The following is a 15290-nucleotide window of genomic DNA, read 5'->3' as shown; positions in this document are numbered from 1 at the left end:
GTAATGATTTTTTAGAGTAGACAAGAGTTTCTTTTTTAATAATAATAATTCAGTTTCATTGATCCATGTAAAGATTATTTGATAAATTTAGTACTATAAGTAAAAGTTCAAACATATAATATAAATACATATCATTGTAAGAGGTGCATGTCCACTTTGGAAGAGGCTGTCATCATCATAGTTTTTGTTGTTCATTGATATGCATTTAGTTTAAGATTAAGTAAGTTTTTTATGTTCTATTAGTAAAGGTTCAGCTATATCTGGTCTATATCAATCGTAGTTCACCTTACTATGCTGCTCGCAGTTATTGAACGCAGGCACTTCTAGTGATATGCGATCATCCCGGCCGACACTCAAATATCGGTCAAAAGATTTATTGAAACTACGCTAGTAAGCGCTACATGACAGAACTAATCGGAAGAGTTACTGTTGAATCTGCTGTTTTATTTGGAGAGAACGTAACACATTATTTGATGGTCTCTCTCTCTCTCTCTCTCTCTCTCTCTCTCTCTCTCTCTCTCTCTCTCACACACACACAATATAAAGGTTTTTTTTTTAAGAAACTATGCTCAGTTTAACATTATAAATTTAATTTTGTAGGTATTAAACTCTATCCATCAGACGATAATGTAAGAAGATAAAGGGAAATTACAACTACACGGAAAGGAAATAAGTTGTCTTTTATTCAAAAGAACAATGGATGATGATACTGAAAATTTGGTTGTGTTGGTACTTCTGGGAATATTCAGTGTAACCGGAAGTGTCGGAAATGCTCTTGTCATATACATCTATTCCAGGAAGAGAGACATAACAACCTCGTCATTGTTTATCTTAACTCTGGCTGGTACTGACTTGTTTACTTGTTTGATAATTATCCCGTTCAATATTGTGGTTCTTCATCTAAACTATACACTTTACTACGAATTACCATGTAAATTATATATGTTTTTGATTACATGTAATGTTCCTTTTTCCGCATTTGTCATGGTCGCCATCGCATTTGACCGATACTTTTGTATTTGTCATCCATTTTTACACGCAATAACAATTCCAAGGGCTAAAATAATCGTGATGATTATGGGAGTGTTTGCTTGTATTTTGGGAATAATGACATCCTTAACTCACGGAATATTTTCTATCATAGATCCGCCATCTTTAAATGTAACTATAAATGCCGCCATTAATTCTACAGTTTCGTCTTACATATCACAAAAGATAATAAATGACACACTATTAGGTAATAGTTCCGTGCCTCCTTCATTGTCAACAGCAACTATTGGTATAAACGTTAGTTCGGAAGCGGATGAATATGAAGGGTATGGTCACGGACAGTGCGTGCCAAGTACCGAAATCTTCAACAGCTCTGTCACATATGTTTACCAGAAGATTTACGCTGGATTTTATCTCATATCCTTTCTTATTGTTCTAATTTTGTACGGATTAATATATCGATCGATTCACATTCGACGTGCCTTGAAGGCCAAGCGAAAACGATCATGTTTATTTCCAGCTTCTCCGAATGAATATTCTGCCGTTGATACACAAATGACAGTTTTAAACAATGGCCATGAGATCGAAGGAAAAGATGGAGATGGTCAGAAAAAGTTCAGAAAAAAAAGTCTTGGCTTGAAAGAAAAAGTGTTTTATGCCAACATACGAACTGCCGCCATGTTGTTTATTGTAACAATAGTGTTTTTGATTGCCTTTTTGCCCTCATGGTTGATGGCACATGACCTTGTGCCGTTTAGTAAGATTTTATTCTACATGTATTTTATTTACAACGTCGCTAATCCTATTATTTATGCCTTCATGAACACTTCTTTCAGAGACGATCTACAGGCGGTCTTTAAAAGAATTTGCAACAGTAAGTAGCGTCAACTGTCAGTGGCATATCATGGATTATATTATATGATACTGTCATTCCAGAGGTATTCCGGATCTACTTTGCTCAAGGTTTTATATCACCATTAAGGTGATTGATATAAAAACAATGTCTGAAAGAAATTCTACGAAATGAATTTTCACATTGCCATGATAGATAAAGGACACAACAGATCATTAATTTATTGTATTGGTATTCATTTGTTTCTTATAAACGTTTTAAATGTAGTCAGTTATTATCGTTTAATATTTTAGAGTGTGATTGTAAATGTCTACAGATGTAGTTTGAAGAAACTTGATTTGCAATTTGAACTGGAGATGAGAAGCAATAAGTCAATTATTTACTTTCAGCAATCTTTTTTTTGTGTGTGAAATCTTGAATTTATAACCTTTTCAAATAATGTATTTCAGTGTTTGTGAATAAATTAAGTGACCCTGACTTATCCAGTTCAACTGTTAATTATAAACCGGGATAATACTTTTGATATTGTTCCTTGTGGTGTGAGTATTAAAGACGGGGTTCGTGTTCCTCAACTAATTTCTGTGTGATGCATTGATAATTTTTCCTTTTTTCTTCGGCTCTGGTAATTCCTTTGACATTTGATTTGATCGCCCTTCGTTATCTCATTCCATTTTTTTAAGTTTCTATTTCTATTTTTATTATGTATTTTACATTGAGAAAGTTCTGATTTTATTGTATATTTTCACATGGTTTATTTATTATTAGAAACCAACGGGGAAACATTATTGAGCTTTCAAACAAACGGATACTGAGTACGTTACTTTATTTAACGCAATTTTGTCCTAGGTTAAAGTTGTCTTTTTGACATTGATACATCTTTTTTATTCATATTGTGTCATAGATCAAACATATTCGTTCAGTGTATATTTACTTGTTTTGTGTATTGTCTTTTTGATCGAGTTAAGCCATTTCAATTGATATTTTATTGTGTGTCTTATGCATATTTTGTAATGTTATACCACTGTTTCAGGTTAGGATGAAGGTTGGCGCCTGTTTAAACGTTTAAAACCCGCTGCATTTTTATGCACCTGTCCTAAGTCAGGAGCCTGTTGTTCATTGGTTGTCGTTTGTTGGTGTGGTTCATAAGTGTTTCTCGTTTTTTATAAAGATTAGACCGTTGGTTTTCCTGTTTGATTTATTTTACACTAGTCTTTTTTTTTTTTACCCTTTATAGCTTGTTGTTCGGTGTGAGCCAAGGCTCCGTGTTGAAGGCCGTACTTTGACCTATAATTGATTACTTTTTACACAGTGTGACTTCGATAGATAGTTGTCTCATTGGCACTCATACCACATCATCTTATTTATATTATGGATACACATATATAAAAAGGAAGATATAGTATCATTTCCAATGAGACAACTCTCCACTATAGGTCAATGTCAAACAATTCAAACGAGAAAATTAACGGCTTGATTTATGTAAAAACAATGAACCAAATACAAATATGATATACAACAACAAACGACAACCACTGAATTACAGGCTCCTGACTTGGGACAGGCACATACAGAATGTGGAGGGGTTAAACATGTTACCGGGCTCCCAACCCTCCCTAACCTGGGACAGTGTTGTAACAGTACAACATGAACAAACTATAAAAATCAGTTGAAAAGGGCTTAACTCATCAGATGGATACGAAGCAGACAAACATGTAACAAAAACATAGACTGGACGTGGCAGGGTATTTATACATTCCTGCAACAAAAAAAAGACACTACGTACAGATGTGAGAGTACTTGCAGTTACTGACAGCTAGTTGAAAGCCAATAAAAAATCATGTATCTAAGACTAAAGTATCAATCAGAACACATCCAACATCCAATGAATTTAGTGTAAAGACGTCATTTACAGTCAGAGAGAAACATGACCTTGTGCAATGCCGAAATACAGATATCGACAGATTGTAAAACCGTGGATGTGCATATGTATATGTATATAACACTAATATTAGTTGTGTTATAATTTACTGATAATAAAATCAATATTTATACCAATAAAAACATTTTTTAGAGATTTAATTACAGTTTTGAATTGGTAATAGTTTACCTTCATAAAGTAAGAAATTATTAAGATAGTGTTTTGACCTTAGATGAATTTGGCTATTCTGCTGCGTTTCATTTTAGTTGAAGCTTTTCAAATAACTAGGTTTGGGTGTTCCTGATGAAGTAAACTAGAAAAGAACTTCGGAAGCACGACATTTCTAAAGTGTTTATTTCTAAACAAGATCGTTAGTAAACAACAGAGTGCATATTTTCTCAGTTCAATTCAAAGTGTGAATAAAAAGTGATGTACATGCACCTCTCTGTCATTTTCTGGCGTAATTCAACTCATCAGAGTTTTGCAAGTATTTCAATAAATTGGACTTAACTTTAGTTGTTTTTTCTAGTCCTTTATAGTATTAGAACACAACAAGTCATGCATAGTCATGTTTTCTGCTCTTTGGTTGGGTTGTTGTCTCTTTGACACATTCCCTATTTCCATTCTCAATTTTATAGTGTTTCACTTGATAATATTTTATTGTGAAATGCAGCTTCGGGCTAAACGTCATAACGAACCCTCGAAACAGCATTACAAGAAACCTGATGATATTCAAAAGACAGAATTTATCTGAATAATTGTACCAATTAAAACCCCCTATTAACAAACATTTCCTAAAAGTGTCTTTAAAAGGTAGAATAACAAAAATACCGGACTCCAAGGAAAATTCAAAACGGAAAGTCCTTTATCAAATGTCAAAACCAAAAGCGCAAACACATCAAACGAATGGAAAACAACTGTCATATTCCTGACTTGGTACACTCATTTTCTTATGTAGAATATGGTGGATTAAACCTGGTTTTATAGCTAGCTAAACCTCTCATGGCATAGGATTCTGTTATATTGACAACAATGTGTGAGCCAAACAAACAGACATAATAGGTAAAAATGTAAAAAAAGTTGGTTATTGTGTTTTAGTCTTAATCACTTTAAAAACAAACAACTATATTAAACAAAATGGCATATAAACACTCTACAGACAAAGCACATAAGCAAAAATGAAAGATAAGAATAAACAAAAAATGACCATACACAATAAAACAATGGCGGGAGGTATAAATACCGAGACACGTCAAAAGAATATTACAAAAAATGGACTAAACAGTAAAGGTTAAACTTTATACAAAGACAAATAAAAAGAACACTATAACACGTAATTAAGATGATAAACAACGTCAGAATCTATGAAAATGATCTGGTTTTGTTTTTAATGCCCGTTTTGTTCAAATATTTATATCCATGATTTTCATTTTGTTTTATTTTGAGCGTTCCTAATGAAGGTAAATCCAGACCAATATTTTTCAGACACGCCTTATATATATTTTGCATTTGGTATTAGGCACCTTTTGAATGTATTCCTCCTCTACACATTTTTGGCTACCCAATCCAATTGACTACAGCGGACTTGCATGTACCTTGCAGATGACTATAATGCATTCAAATTTATTTTTTATCCACATTTCTGCACTGCCTTTAAACTTATTAAACAAACGTGTTTGCCTAATGAAAGAATAGTTATTTACGGCGTTAAACAGGTTGATTTACAATCCGTCATCAATATTTCTATCTATGTATGAATTTTTAGTGTTTTAGTCCCTTAAAAAGTTGTTCGTTGAAGACTTTTTGGGAATGTTAGTTCAATTTATTATAAGCTTGTTTAATTAATTCTTGTTGAAGATCGTATGGTGAAATTCATATTTTTTGTGGATGTTTGTGCTGTTGGGTGGTTTTATATTGACATTTTATATTTTCTTTTATTAATTTCTATATTTTGTCAAATATGTAATCAGGAAAAATAATTCTTTGAAATATTTTTATTCTTTAAAACATATGAGTGTCTATTCAAAGCAAATTACTGTGGAAAACAACAAAAAAAAAACGTACCACTAATTCAAACAGTAGTCAATAGTGTTTTTCATGAATCATTTATCCATTTGTAATTCCTTATGGTGAATTTGAAAACCTTGTTTTAAAGTATACAGTTCATACAATGCAAAACCACGTCATTGCTTAATTATAGGACAACATTTCTAAATCGTCAATTGTTAACTTTGAAATTCCTTGTTAAATGTCGATACATGTGAACAACTTATATTAAAATATATCCAAATTTTTTGTTTGTCTGTACAAATTATAGTAAGTAAACATTCTTCCAAGTAACTATTGTCGTTTTCGCTGAACATGATCAAAAGGAGGATACTTGAGCGGCCAAAAAACTAGTTTACATGTATAAATATATATATAACTATAAGTTAATTAAATTTGTTCATATGGTGTTAATAAGATGTTTAATCATGTATAAATGTATCGAAAACAAAATTAATGCCAACACAGACAAAGACAATGCTCAAAATCCTCACAACAATGCCAATACAGACAAAGACAACGCTCATAGCCCTCGTAGAAAATCCTTAGTAATTCGAAAATTCCAAAGGTTTGTAAACAGTTATATAAACATACATAAATAATCCTGCTAGGAAAAGGATGCCATCGGAGCCCACAGAACACGCACACCATGTCGATTAACTTTACTGTCTAAACGAACATGGATGTCTCCGAGGACAAAAACCTACTACCCAGATCGTCTCATCTCATCCCCAGCAATTTTATCTAACAAATCTTTTCATCATAGAAAAAAAAAGTCTTTATACGAGTTACATCAAGTTAGCCTGCAGTTTCCTTGTTTTAACTCAGTTGGTCATTGGTACATGTATAATACTGAACATTGGACTATTGTTTTCAGAAAGATGTGACAAAAAAGCTCATTAGAACCTACAAAACAATATTGTACAAAGACAATTTTCATCAAAACCATGATGCTTAACCAGTCATTATCCTAGAAACAATGAAAGTGAAAATGTATATCTAACAAAAAGTAATATGTTTTTTTAGTAAATCAGATGGGTGAACTTTGAATTGAGGTTCCAGACAGATTTTCACTAAATAGAGATACATTTGTAACCTTAATAGTAAGTTTGACTGTATTTAAAATGCATGCATATGTTATTGACAAGAAAAGAAAAAAAATGTCTATATCAAAAGTACAATTAAGTTTCATGGTTATATTGACTGTTTTTTTTATCGTTTTACTACGTCAAAATACAATGTACATTAAATTTGTTTTTACTGAAAATCTATAATATGATTTAGACCTTTGAGCTGATCATAAAGAAAGACTAAAAAGTTAATATCAACCTAAATAACAAAACGATACTGGATCTTTTTTATATGGTCAAATATTTGTTTCTTTTTAAAGCCAAGAGTTCATACCTTCAGAGGAAACAAATATTTTTGAATTACTCTAAATCCCTTCGGGATAACGAGATTTACAACGTTGTTGTTAACTTATATAAACGAAGGTTGAAAGAAAAGAACAACATTTGGAATTATTCTCTTATGATTTTTACCTTATGAAACGTTTTAATAGCAAACGTATGCTGCACACACAAAAGAACTGCTCCAACAGAGTTATATTGAGGAATGACTGAAATTAACACTACATTATTTTAATGGTAACAATCACAAATTGGTTGACCGATATGATAAGTCTGTTTCTCTAATTCTACCCGATTTACCCTTTCCCTGACCTGTTGATTATCTTTATTCAATCAACGTGTAGTTTATTTGAACTCAGTTCTTGATAGGTTAAAATTCGCTTTCCTCTGAATTTCCTATTATGACGTCACGAAAAAAGGCGACAATGCCTGATGACTGATGACGTAACATAAAAAAACTACATCTTTTTGCAAATCATTCGAAAAAAAAAGATTTAAGTTGTATAAAACTCATTAGAGAATCAGATTCCACTACCAAATCACATGCAATACGAAATTTATATACTCTTGAGAGTTAAATTTTCGTTTTAAAAATTTAAAACTTCAACTGTCTCGAGTGGAGAAATATCGTATTAAACTCGATGTAATGGTAGAATCTTTATTTCTCAACTCACTAGCGACATGTATCTTTAGATACCAGAATAGTTGTACAATCTTTATGTTAACCGAATGTGTCCTATTTGCTAGTATGAAATTTGCACTAAGTGTGAAGTGATGCAAGAAAAGAAAGAGGCGATTACTCCGTTGATTTAAATCACACTTCACACAATTCTGAATTAAGTCAACTTGAAGCAATAACTGTGGGTCGGGTGATATCCGATCGGGAGGAAAACATTCGATGCTGCTAGCATGTATGGACACAAGCAAAATGTCAGGTTTTAAATCTCATAATGTCTGTCATTGTCTCTTGATGATCGGAATAAGTACGTACGATACTAATAGCACGTATGGACACATGAAAACCTTTCGGCGAGATCAACGAAACATTTTTATCAAAAAGTAAAGAGAAGTCATGTCCATTGGCTAGAATTTTCTATATATAGAACAAAGATCAGACGACATATACAAGATGCCTTAAAAGAACAGTTTAAAGTTAAAAGACAGTTATATAAGGGACGTGATGAGCCCCAATCCCAACAACCTATTTGTTCATTAAGAATTTTGTAAAAGTGGCGGAAGAAGAAAAAAAAATAATAATCAGAACAAATACAATAGGTCATTCCACCAAAACGTGGAAAGACCTAATTAATCAAAGGTCTTTCCACCCATAAATAAAGGGGTCAGATAAGTCCATCCCAACGCACCTTTACAAATGCCACTCTACAAATTTTGAAAAGCGGAAATTATTATCTTAATAATCAGACCATCCTTAGACCATTTTAAAATACCTTAATTTGGAATCCTTAAAATCTTAAGACTGACTCTAATTTGAGACATGTTTGTTAAACTCACCTAGGAATAAGATAGTGTCCTAAGATGATCATGAAATACGCCAAGGTCCTAAAACATGGCTACTGTAAACAGAATAATAGAACATTTGAAAAATACGAATACGTCGTTAACAGGATGTCGCCAAGGGAAACTTAATGTTTGGATTGATTTTCAATAATTAAATATTATAATTTTATACGTAAAACGTTGCTATGGGACCGTCCGTCTTAATTGCATCCCTTATTAAGTATGAGGTATTGACCTATATCAATAACCCACGCTTTTAATCGAGTTATTTTAAAATCCCACGATCTCCAGAAATTAACCAAAAGCCATACCTATAACTAGATGCAAGATATATACGATTCTCATAAATTTTAATAACAAAAAACTAAATTGTTGAGGCCTTACAAATTGCATTTTCTTGTAGTTTTCTTTAACAATACAAGTCGTCTAGTTTATTCCAGACTAATGTTAATTTCACCCAGTGTGATGTATCACCATATTGCCATGTTCGTAGCAAGGCATTACAAGAAAATCTGATTTGATACTTAATTTAAAACATAGTTGTAACTGTCGGAATCTTATGTTCCCATCCTTCATGAAATGAGTTTACACAGTGCGATAATTGGTTCTTCTTGCAGTCCTCACGAAACTTCTGACTACGTTTGTGAAGAACTTCGATCAATCTTCAAGTGTTCATTCATGTTTCCGGCTTTCTAATTGATAATGATGAACGTTGTTTGAATGTTGAGACCACTTAAACAATGATATCGTAAAGTTTCCATAACTTTATCAAATCAAATCCTCTCTGTGCCGTTGTCATGGCGAACATTTTTTATTTCTCGAGTTCATTAAGAAAATTGTATGATGTTGATTTGAATACGTTATACATTTATCATCGTCCTCGAGATTATATGACAGTGTTTTTCAAATGTAAATAATGTTAGATCTACACACTCGCAAACTGCATTTTTCTCCTAATGTGTTATAATTTAGATTACATGATATATACACCAGTAGGAACAAATTGAAAAAAATACACTTAACAACAGACCAAATTAAAAGTTGACATCTTTCATACATTCCGCTATGTTTGGTAATATACCGAACAGCAGAAAAAAGGGGTCTTCAAAATGTATTTCAATACAACAAAAATCTAATGAATATTAATACATTTTAAAGAAAAAAAATATATTCATTAGAAATAAACTCATCACAGATACCATTAAAGTTTTGTACGTGCGTTTTTTTATTTTATTTTGACAAAAGCATTCCTTAAAGTGAAAAATATGTTATTCATAAAATTGGAGAACCTCAAAAAAAAAAAAATGTACCCCAATAAATGAATTGTTTGGAAATCATAAAACCTTCTTTTATCAATAATTCACGAGTCTGTCCTTTGAATAGATGAATGCTTGTTCTTTTTATGTAAAACTTAATGTCAAGTCCCAAATTTTGCATTCATATGCAGGAGGAGAACCTGTTAATTCAATGTTATCATAAAAATGAACAGATAGGATAAACTGCTCGCACATGAAAACACCAAAAACCAAGGAAAAAATGACACATCGAACTACGCTCATACTTTGCGGGGAAGCAGCTAATTTTAATTGTAAGGTAAATATGGTTTGACAAACACAGGACCTCCTCACTTGAAGCGAGTAGGTTACCAGTGGACCACCGAGATGGATAATTCAAATCTTTGATAGATATTGCATTAAACCTTCTACCAAGGTGCCAAAATGGAAAAGAAATTAACCTTACACCAGAGGTACACAAAAAATGTATTCCAAGTTTAAAAGTAATTGAAGGTTTTAACAGGAATTGATTTTTAAATAGGTAACCAGAATAAACAAGCATTATAATATTATTGAAAAAAATAATGCATTATTATACATTAAAGAACTCACTCTAACTTGAACTTTTACATATATGCAAATTGTAAAATCCATTTGCGCGAGAGGTGTCATTGACTGCATCGACATTTACTTTACAGTACCCCAGAAAATACGGAAGCGTATGATTCTGCACACTATCAATGTCGATACCATGTGTGGAAGTCATCGCTATTTAGGAAAGAAGATATTCAAGTCTCTTGACGCATAAGTTTAAATTCTATGTTTTTTACATTTTTCATCCGTGAAACACATAGATGATCTATGGTTTTAAACAGAAATCGTAGCATCTACCAAGTACGCAAAACGATAGGAAACTAACTAAGACGCTCCTCTAACCAAGCCTCTCCCTTGTGATTTTACATTGAAATTTGGATCGATTGAAGCCATTATTATTCGACTGTTAACTGTTTTAGGACTTCCTACAAGTCATTCACAATTTCTGTAATGGTACAAAATGGAGAATTAGCTAGAGTTTATGCATATTGTGATAAAGGACACAGTTATAGAATGTTCTTTTCATAATGGGGATGTTGCTCTTGTCGAATCCTATGTCATGTACATTTCTTAACTTGTATGGTTTGATAGAAAGTTCTTGTCCCCGCATGATTTCCCAAAATAAATTGTTTTGGTTTTAAAGTTGGAAAAAAATCTTCCTTGCACCCACAAAAGATGAATGATCATGCCTTGGTCGACATGATATAATAGTTATCTCGACATATCAAATTCACAACGGCAGTAAGAAGCCTCAATTAGGCAATTTTATTATCATCATAAGCGGTTCGACGAGAAAACAAAGAGAGTTTTATTTGATAGAAAAGTTCATTAATCACTATAAACAATTATGTAATGTCAGCTTTTATTAAAAAGAAATATAATTCTAAACTTCAGAGTAAAATTGTCAACAACATTATAACTGTAATCATTTACAATTATTTAATGGCAATGTACTGAATGATTGTCAACCTTCTATAAGCGCTAAAAACGGAAGTAAAATGACGGGAAAAACATAAATTAAAAAACAACTTGTAGTCTGATTTAAAAGTTTTTGAAATGTGTATAAGCGGCTATCTAATACAGATAACACCTTATTATCTCTTATTATGGCTTAACAGACTTATTGTTATAGTTTATACTTATAGTTTTGTTGTTTGTTTGGTTTGGGTTTTTTTTTTGCGTCTTTTTATTATTATCAGTTTGTGTCAATTCTTAGTATGTGCTTTTGTTTTGGTTCTATATATGTACAGATTTATTCGGAGCATTGAGGAACTTTTCAAGACTTTGCAGTATAAAATCGACTTTTATACAACGTTCAAGGTTTGAATAATTTTATATCAAAAGGTTAAAAAACTTTGAACTTGCTTTCGGTAACTGCAAACCTTTTTTGATCCGGGATAGTTTATAACAGAAGTGTGCGTGCTTATCTTCTATATCGTTATGATGGACTGGAGGTCAATTTCTGGTCTGACTTATATAGTACACTCCTTGTTCTTCCTTTTGTTATACCGCCGATTGATTTTTAAAGTGTTTTGATATCAGTAACTCCCATCATAGCCGGAAATGAAAAGGGGAGGGGTTGATTAAAACAAATCAAGTTTAACCCGGGACATGTGCATGTTTCAAGTCAGCAATCTCATCAGCGGTTGCCTTTAGTTAAACTCAATGTGTTTATTTTCTTTGTTAATGAATCTGATTATGATGACAAATAATCTCTGTTGTTGCAGCTACAGTGCGATGATTGTTGTTTAAAGTGTTGTGGTTAAACACTATGAGGTTCGATGGTCATACAATGGTTGTTTGCTAGCAGATTTGGTAAATGTTCGTTACTCCTGTGCTGAAATTAAATGTGATTTTGTGGTAAATTTCTGTAAATTAACTGGTAATAAAATGTCGAATTGCTCGATACACTAAGATTTTTCTACACCCAGGCATAGATGGACTTAGCCAAATTTGGCGAAACTTTCTTGAATTGATTTTTTTGAATTTCAGTGCTCTTCAACTTCGTTATCGGTTTTAGCAAATTTCTGATTTGTGCGCCGTTAATTAGTCTTGTGTAGACGAAGTGTGAGTCTGTCGTACTAAATTATAGGCCTTATTTCTTTGATAAGTTTATTTTAACCTTATTGTCGCTAACAGCTATCCAATTTGGGATAAAAAAAAATACAAGCATGCGCCCGTCAATGTCAAAATGTTACCTTCAAATGACCAATACTTTCACACATATCAATTCAGACAGTAGCAATATAAGAGCAACCGCGTAATAATTGGTTAGAATAAGTTCAACGTACAGTCACACTTGAAAAATTAGACTTTATTTCTTGTGATTTCAATTTTGAAAAGTTATCTTAAATGAAATTTGCATAGGTAACAATGTTTTGTCGACATCAAACTGGTATATTTTCTTGTTTTCGCAATCCTCGCCTGTCTTAACAGAGTACCTTTTATAGTCTACTTCTATAAGGAAAGTGAAACATGTATTCCAACAGACAAAATAGCAGATTGTTTTAAATCCGTAGCACTATTCACTGCGGAACAAATTTTACCTGGTTGTTATACATGAGACAGTTTAAAACAAAAACAAATTCAATCAGTCATCCCACGTCGTATATTGTACGTTGAAAAATATTAAATTTCTAACTTAAGACAAACAGTCTATATAATCTTTATTAGATTGGGGTCATTTTGGTTTTTTTTTTTCTTTCTCGTCATATCAATAAAAAAATTCATCGGGACAACCATTTAGTCTCCTGATCCATTTTTGTTGGTGAAAAGACTCGACCATTCTAAAAATTTTTCAATTTAAGAAATTACTTTTGATGACAATTTTCACCTCCTCCAGTATGTGCCTGTCCCAAGTCAGGTGCCTGTTACTCAGTAGTTGTCCTTTGATTCTGTACATCATATTTGTATTTCGTTTATTGTTTTGTACATAAATCAGGGGGTTAGTTTTTTCGTTTAATTGTTTACATTTGTCATTTCGGGGCTTACTATGCGGTATGACCTATTATAATAATAGTTGTTAATTTCTATGTCATTTGGTCTCTAGTGGAGAGTTGTCTCATTGGCAATCGTACCACATCTTCTTATTTCTATAAAAAAAGTTTTTTTTCCGAGCTTTGAAACAGAAACTAAAATGTATGTATTGGACAACAAAATAACGAATGCTATCCTTCACTTTGTACAGGGACTCAAACATGTGAAAGAGCTAAAAAAAATCAAAGTACTGAAGTACTGAACTTCGGGTGACCAAAAGTTCTTGAGGATGATCAAAAGCACTTGTCTCAGAAAAAACAACATATCTCTTTACCTGAAACTGAGGTTAATGTACAGAGATATATTTTTTCTGAGACAAGTTCGTGCGTGGATGATGAATAAATGTCAGGAAATTCAGCTTCACCGTAATAACTATTATATTGTAGTGATACAAATCAGTATACACTGATTTGTTGTTATATATTATATTAAAATAACAGTTACATATATATATATGATTTGCATCCAGTTGTATATCATTCTATTCTACTATTCTAATAATAGTGCAATGCAAGTGCATGGTGGACACTTTTCTGTAAAAATTAGATTTTTCTAAGATTGGATACGAGTAGGCATTCATATTTTCCCGCAAAAACAATTACAGAGTTACCGGTCCTTGCCGGAATTGTCACAAAACGTTCTTTGAGATATTCTTCCGCATGCTTTAACAAAATTTTTCGGTACTTGTGCATTGATATTATCAATGATTTTTTACTTATATATATATATATATCTAACTACAAAACATTTTTATATTATTAATTTATGTTGTAAACAAAAATATTTTTATCAGTATTCATTGAAGAGATGTATTTATACCAAACGATAAGGAATGTTATTTTGCACTCGTTTATGTGCGCATATTTATCATATTTATAGATCGGTTACAAACCCAAAACTAATTTACATAATGGAAATCTAGGCGATAGCAATACATCGGCATGACCTCAAGGTCATCGCGAAGTAAAAAGCGTTGTGAGTTTCCAACCTTGTTCCACTAAAGCGATCAAAGGAAAAACTAATAAGCAATGACATACTAAAAAATCATAAAAGAATATTACAAATTTGATAAATATATCAAAGTGCTGTTTAATCCTGGAAAACAAACAATCATGCTGACAAAGGAAACACGCCATCTTGTACCCTAGTATCGATCGTTGTATGTCTTAAGATACTCTTTCTGCTTTCATTTTTTATATAAGTTAAACTTTCAATCGAATGACAATAAGTTAATTGTTTGTTTATTTATTTACACGTAAATAAACTGAATTATACGAAAACATGTAGTTAGTTTGGTATCTGAAATATTGTTTGAATGCGTTGTTAGACTTGATTTTTCTTTTCAGTTGGATGTATATCGATCTCATTACATTAATATAAATTTATAGACATATTCCAAATCAAATACTTAATGAAAAAGACACCAAAATGGGAAATAAGAGATTTAAAATGTCTGTTTTGTGACGTTTGCACTTCTTGTTAGTGAAACCGCAGACAGACGTGATGAAAAGAGATGCGACTTTTTTGTTAATACAAGTTTTTTCTTTATAAATTGGATTGTATCTGTAAAATATCTAAAAGTGTAATTTAACCTTCTATTGCTAATTCATTAAGTTCATTACTTTAGTCACATCTTTGTATGTAGTACAATT

General features: G+C 32.0%; 1 protein-coding gene across 1 annotated transcript; it reads left to right on the top strand.

The window, feature by feature from the left end:
• The first annotated feature begins 608 nt into the window (after positions 1-608).
• Positions 609-2320, top strand: LOC127720549 (orexin receptor type 2-like). The gene has a single exon (XM_052227155.1). The coding sequence runs from the start codon at positions 697-699 to the stop codon at positions 1870-1872; it is 1176 nt and encodes a 391-aa protein (XP_052083115.1). The 5' UTR covers positions 609-696; the 3' UTR covers positions 1873-2320.
• The last annotated feature ends 12970 nt before the right edge of the window (positions 2321-15290 follow it).

This window comes from Mytilus californianus, unplaced genomic scaffold (assembly GCF_021869535.1).
Source record: "Mytilus californianus isolate M0D057914Y unplaced genomic scaffold, xbMytCali1.0.p SCAF_11, whole genome shotgun sequence".
Taxonomy (NCBI): Eukaryota; Metazoa; Mollusca; class Bivalvia; order Mytilida; family Mytilidae; genus Mytilus; species Mytilus californianus.
Note: the sequence above shows the minus strand (reverse complement) of the source record. Positions and strands in the feature narration are given on the sequence as shown.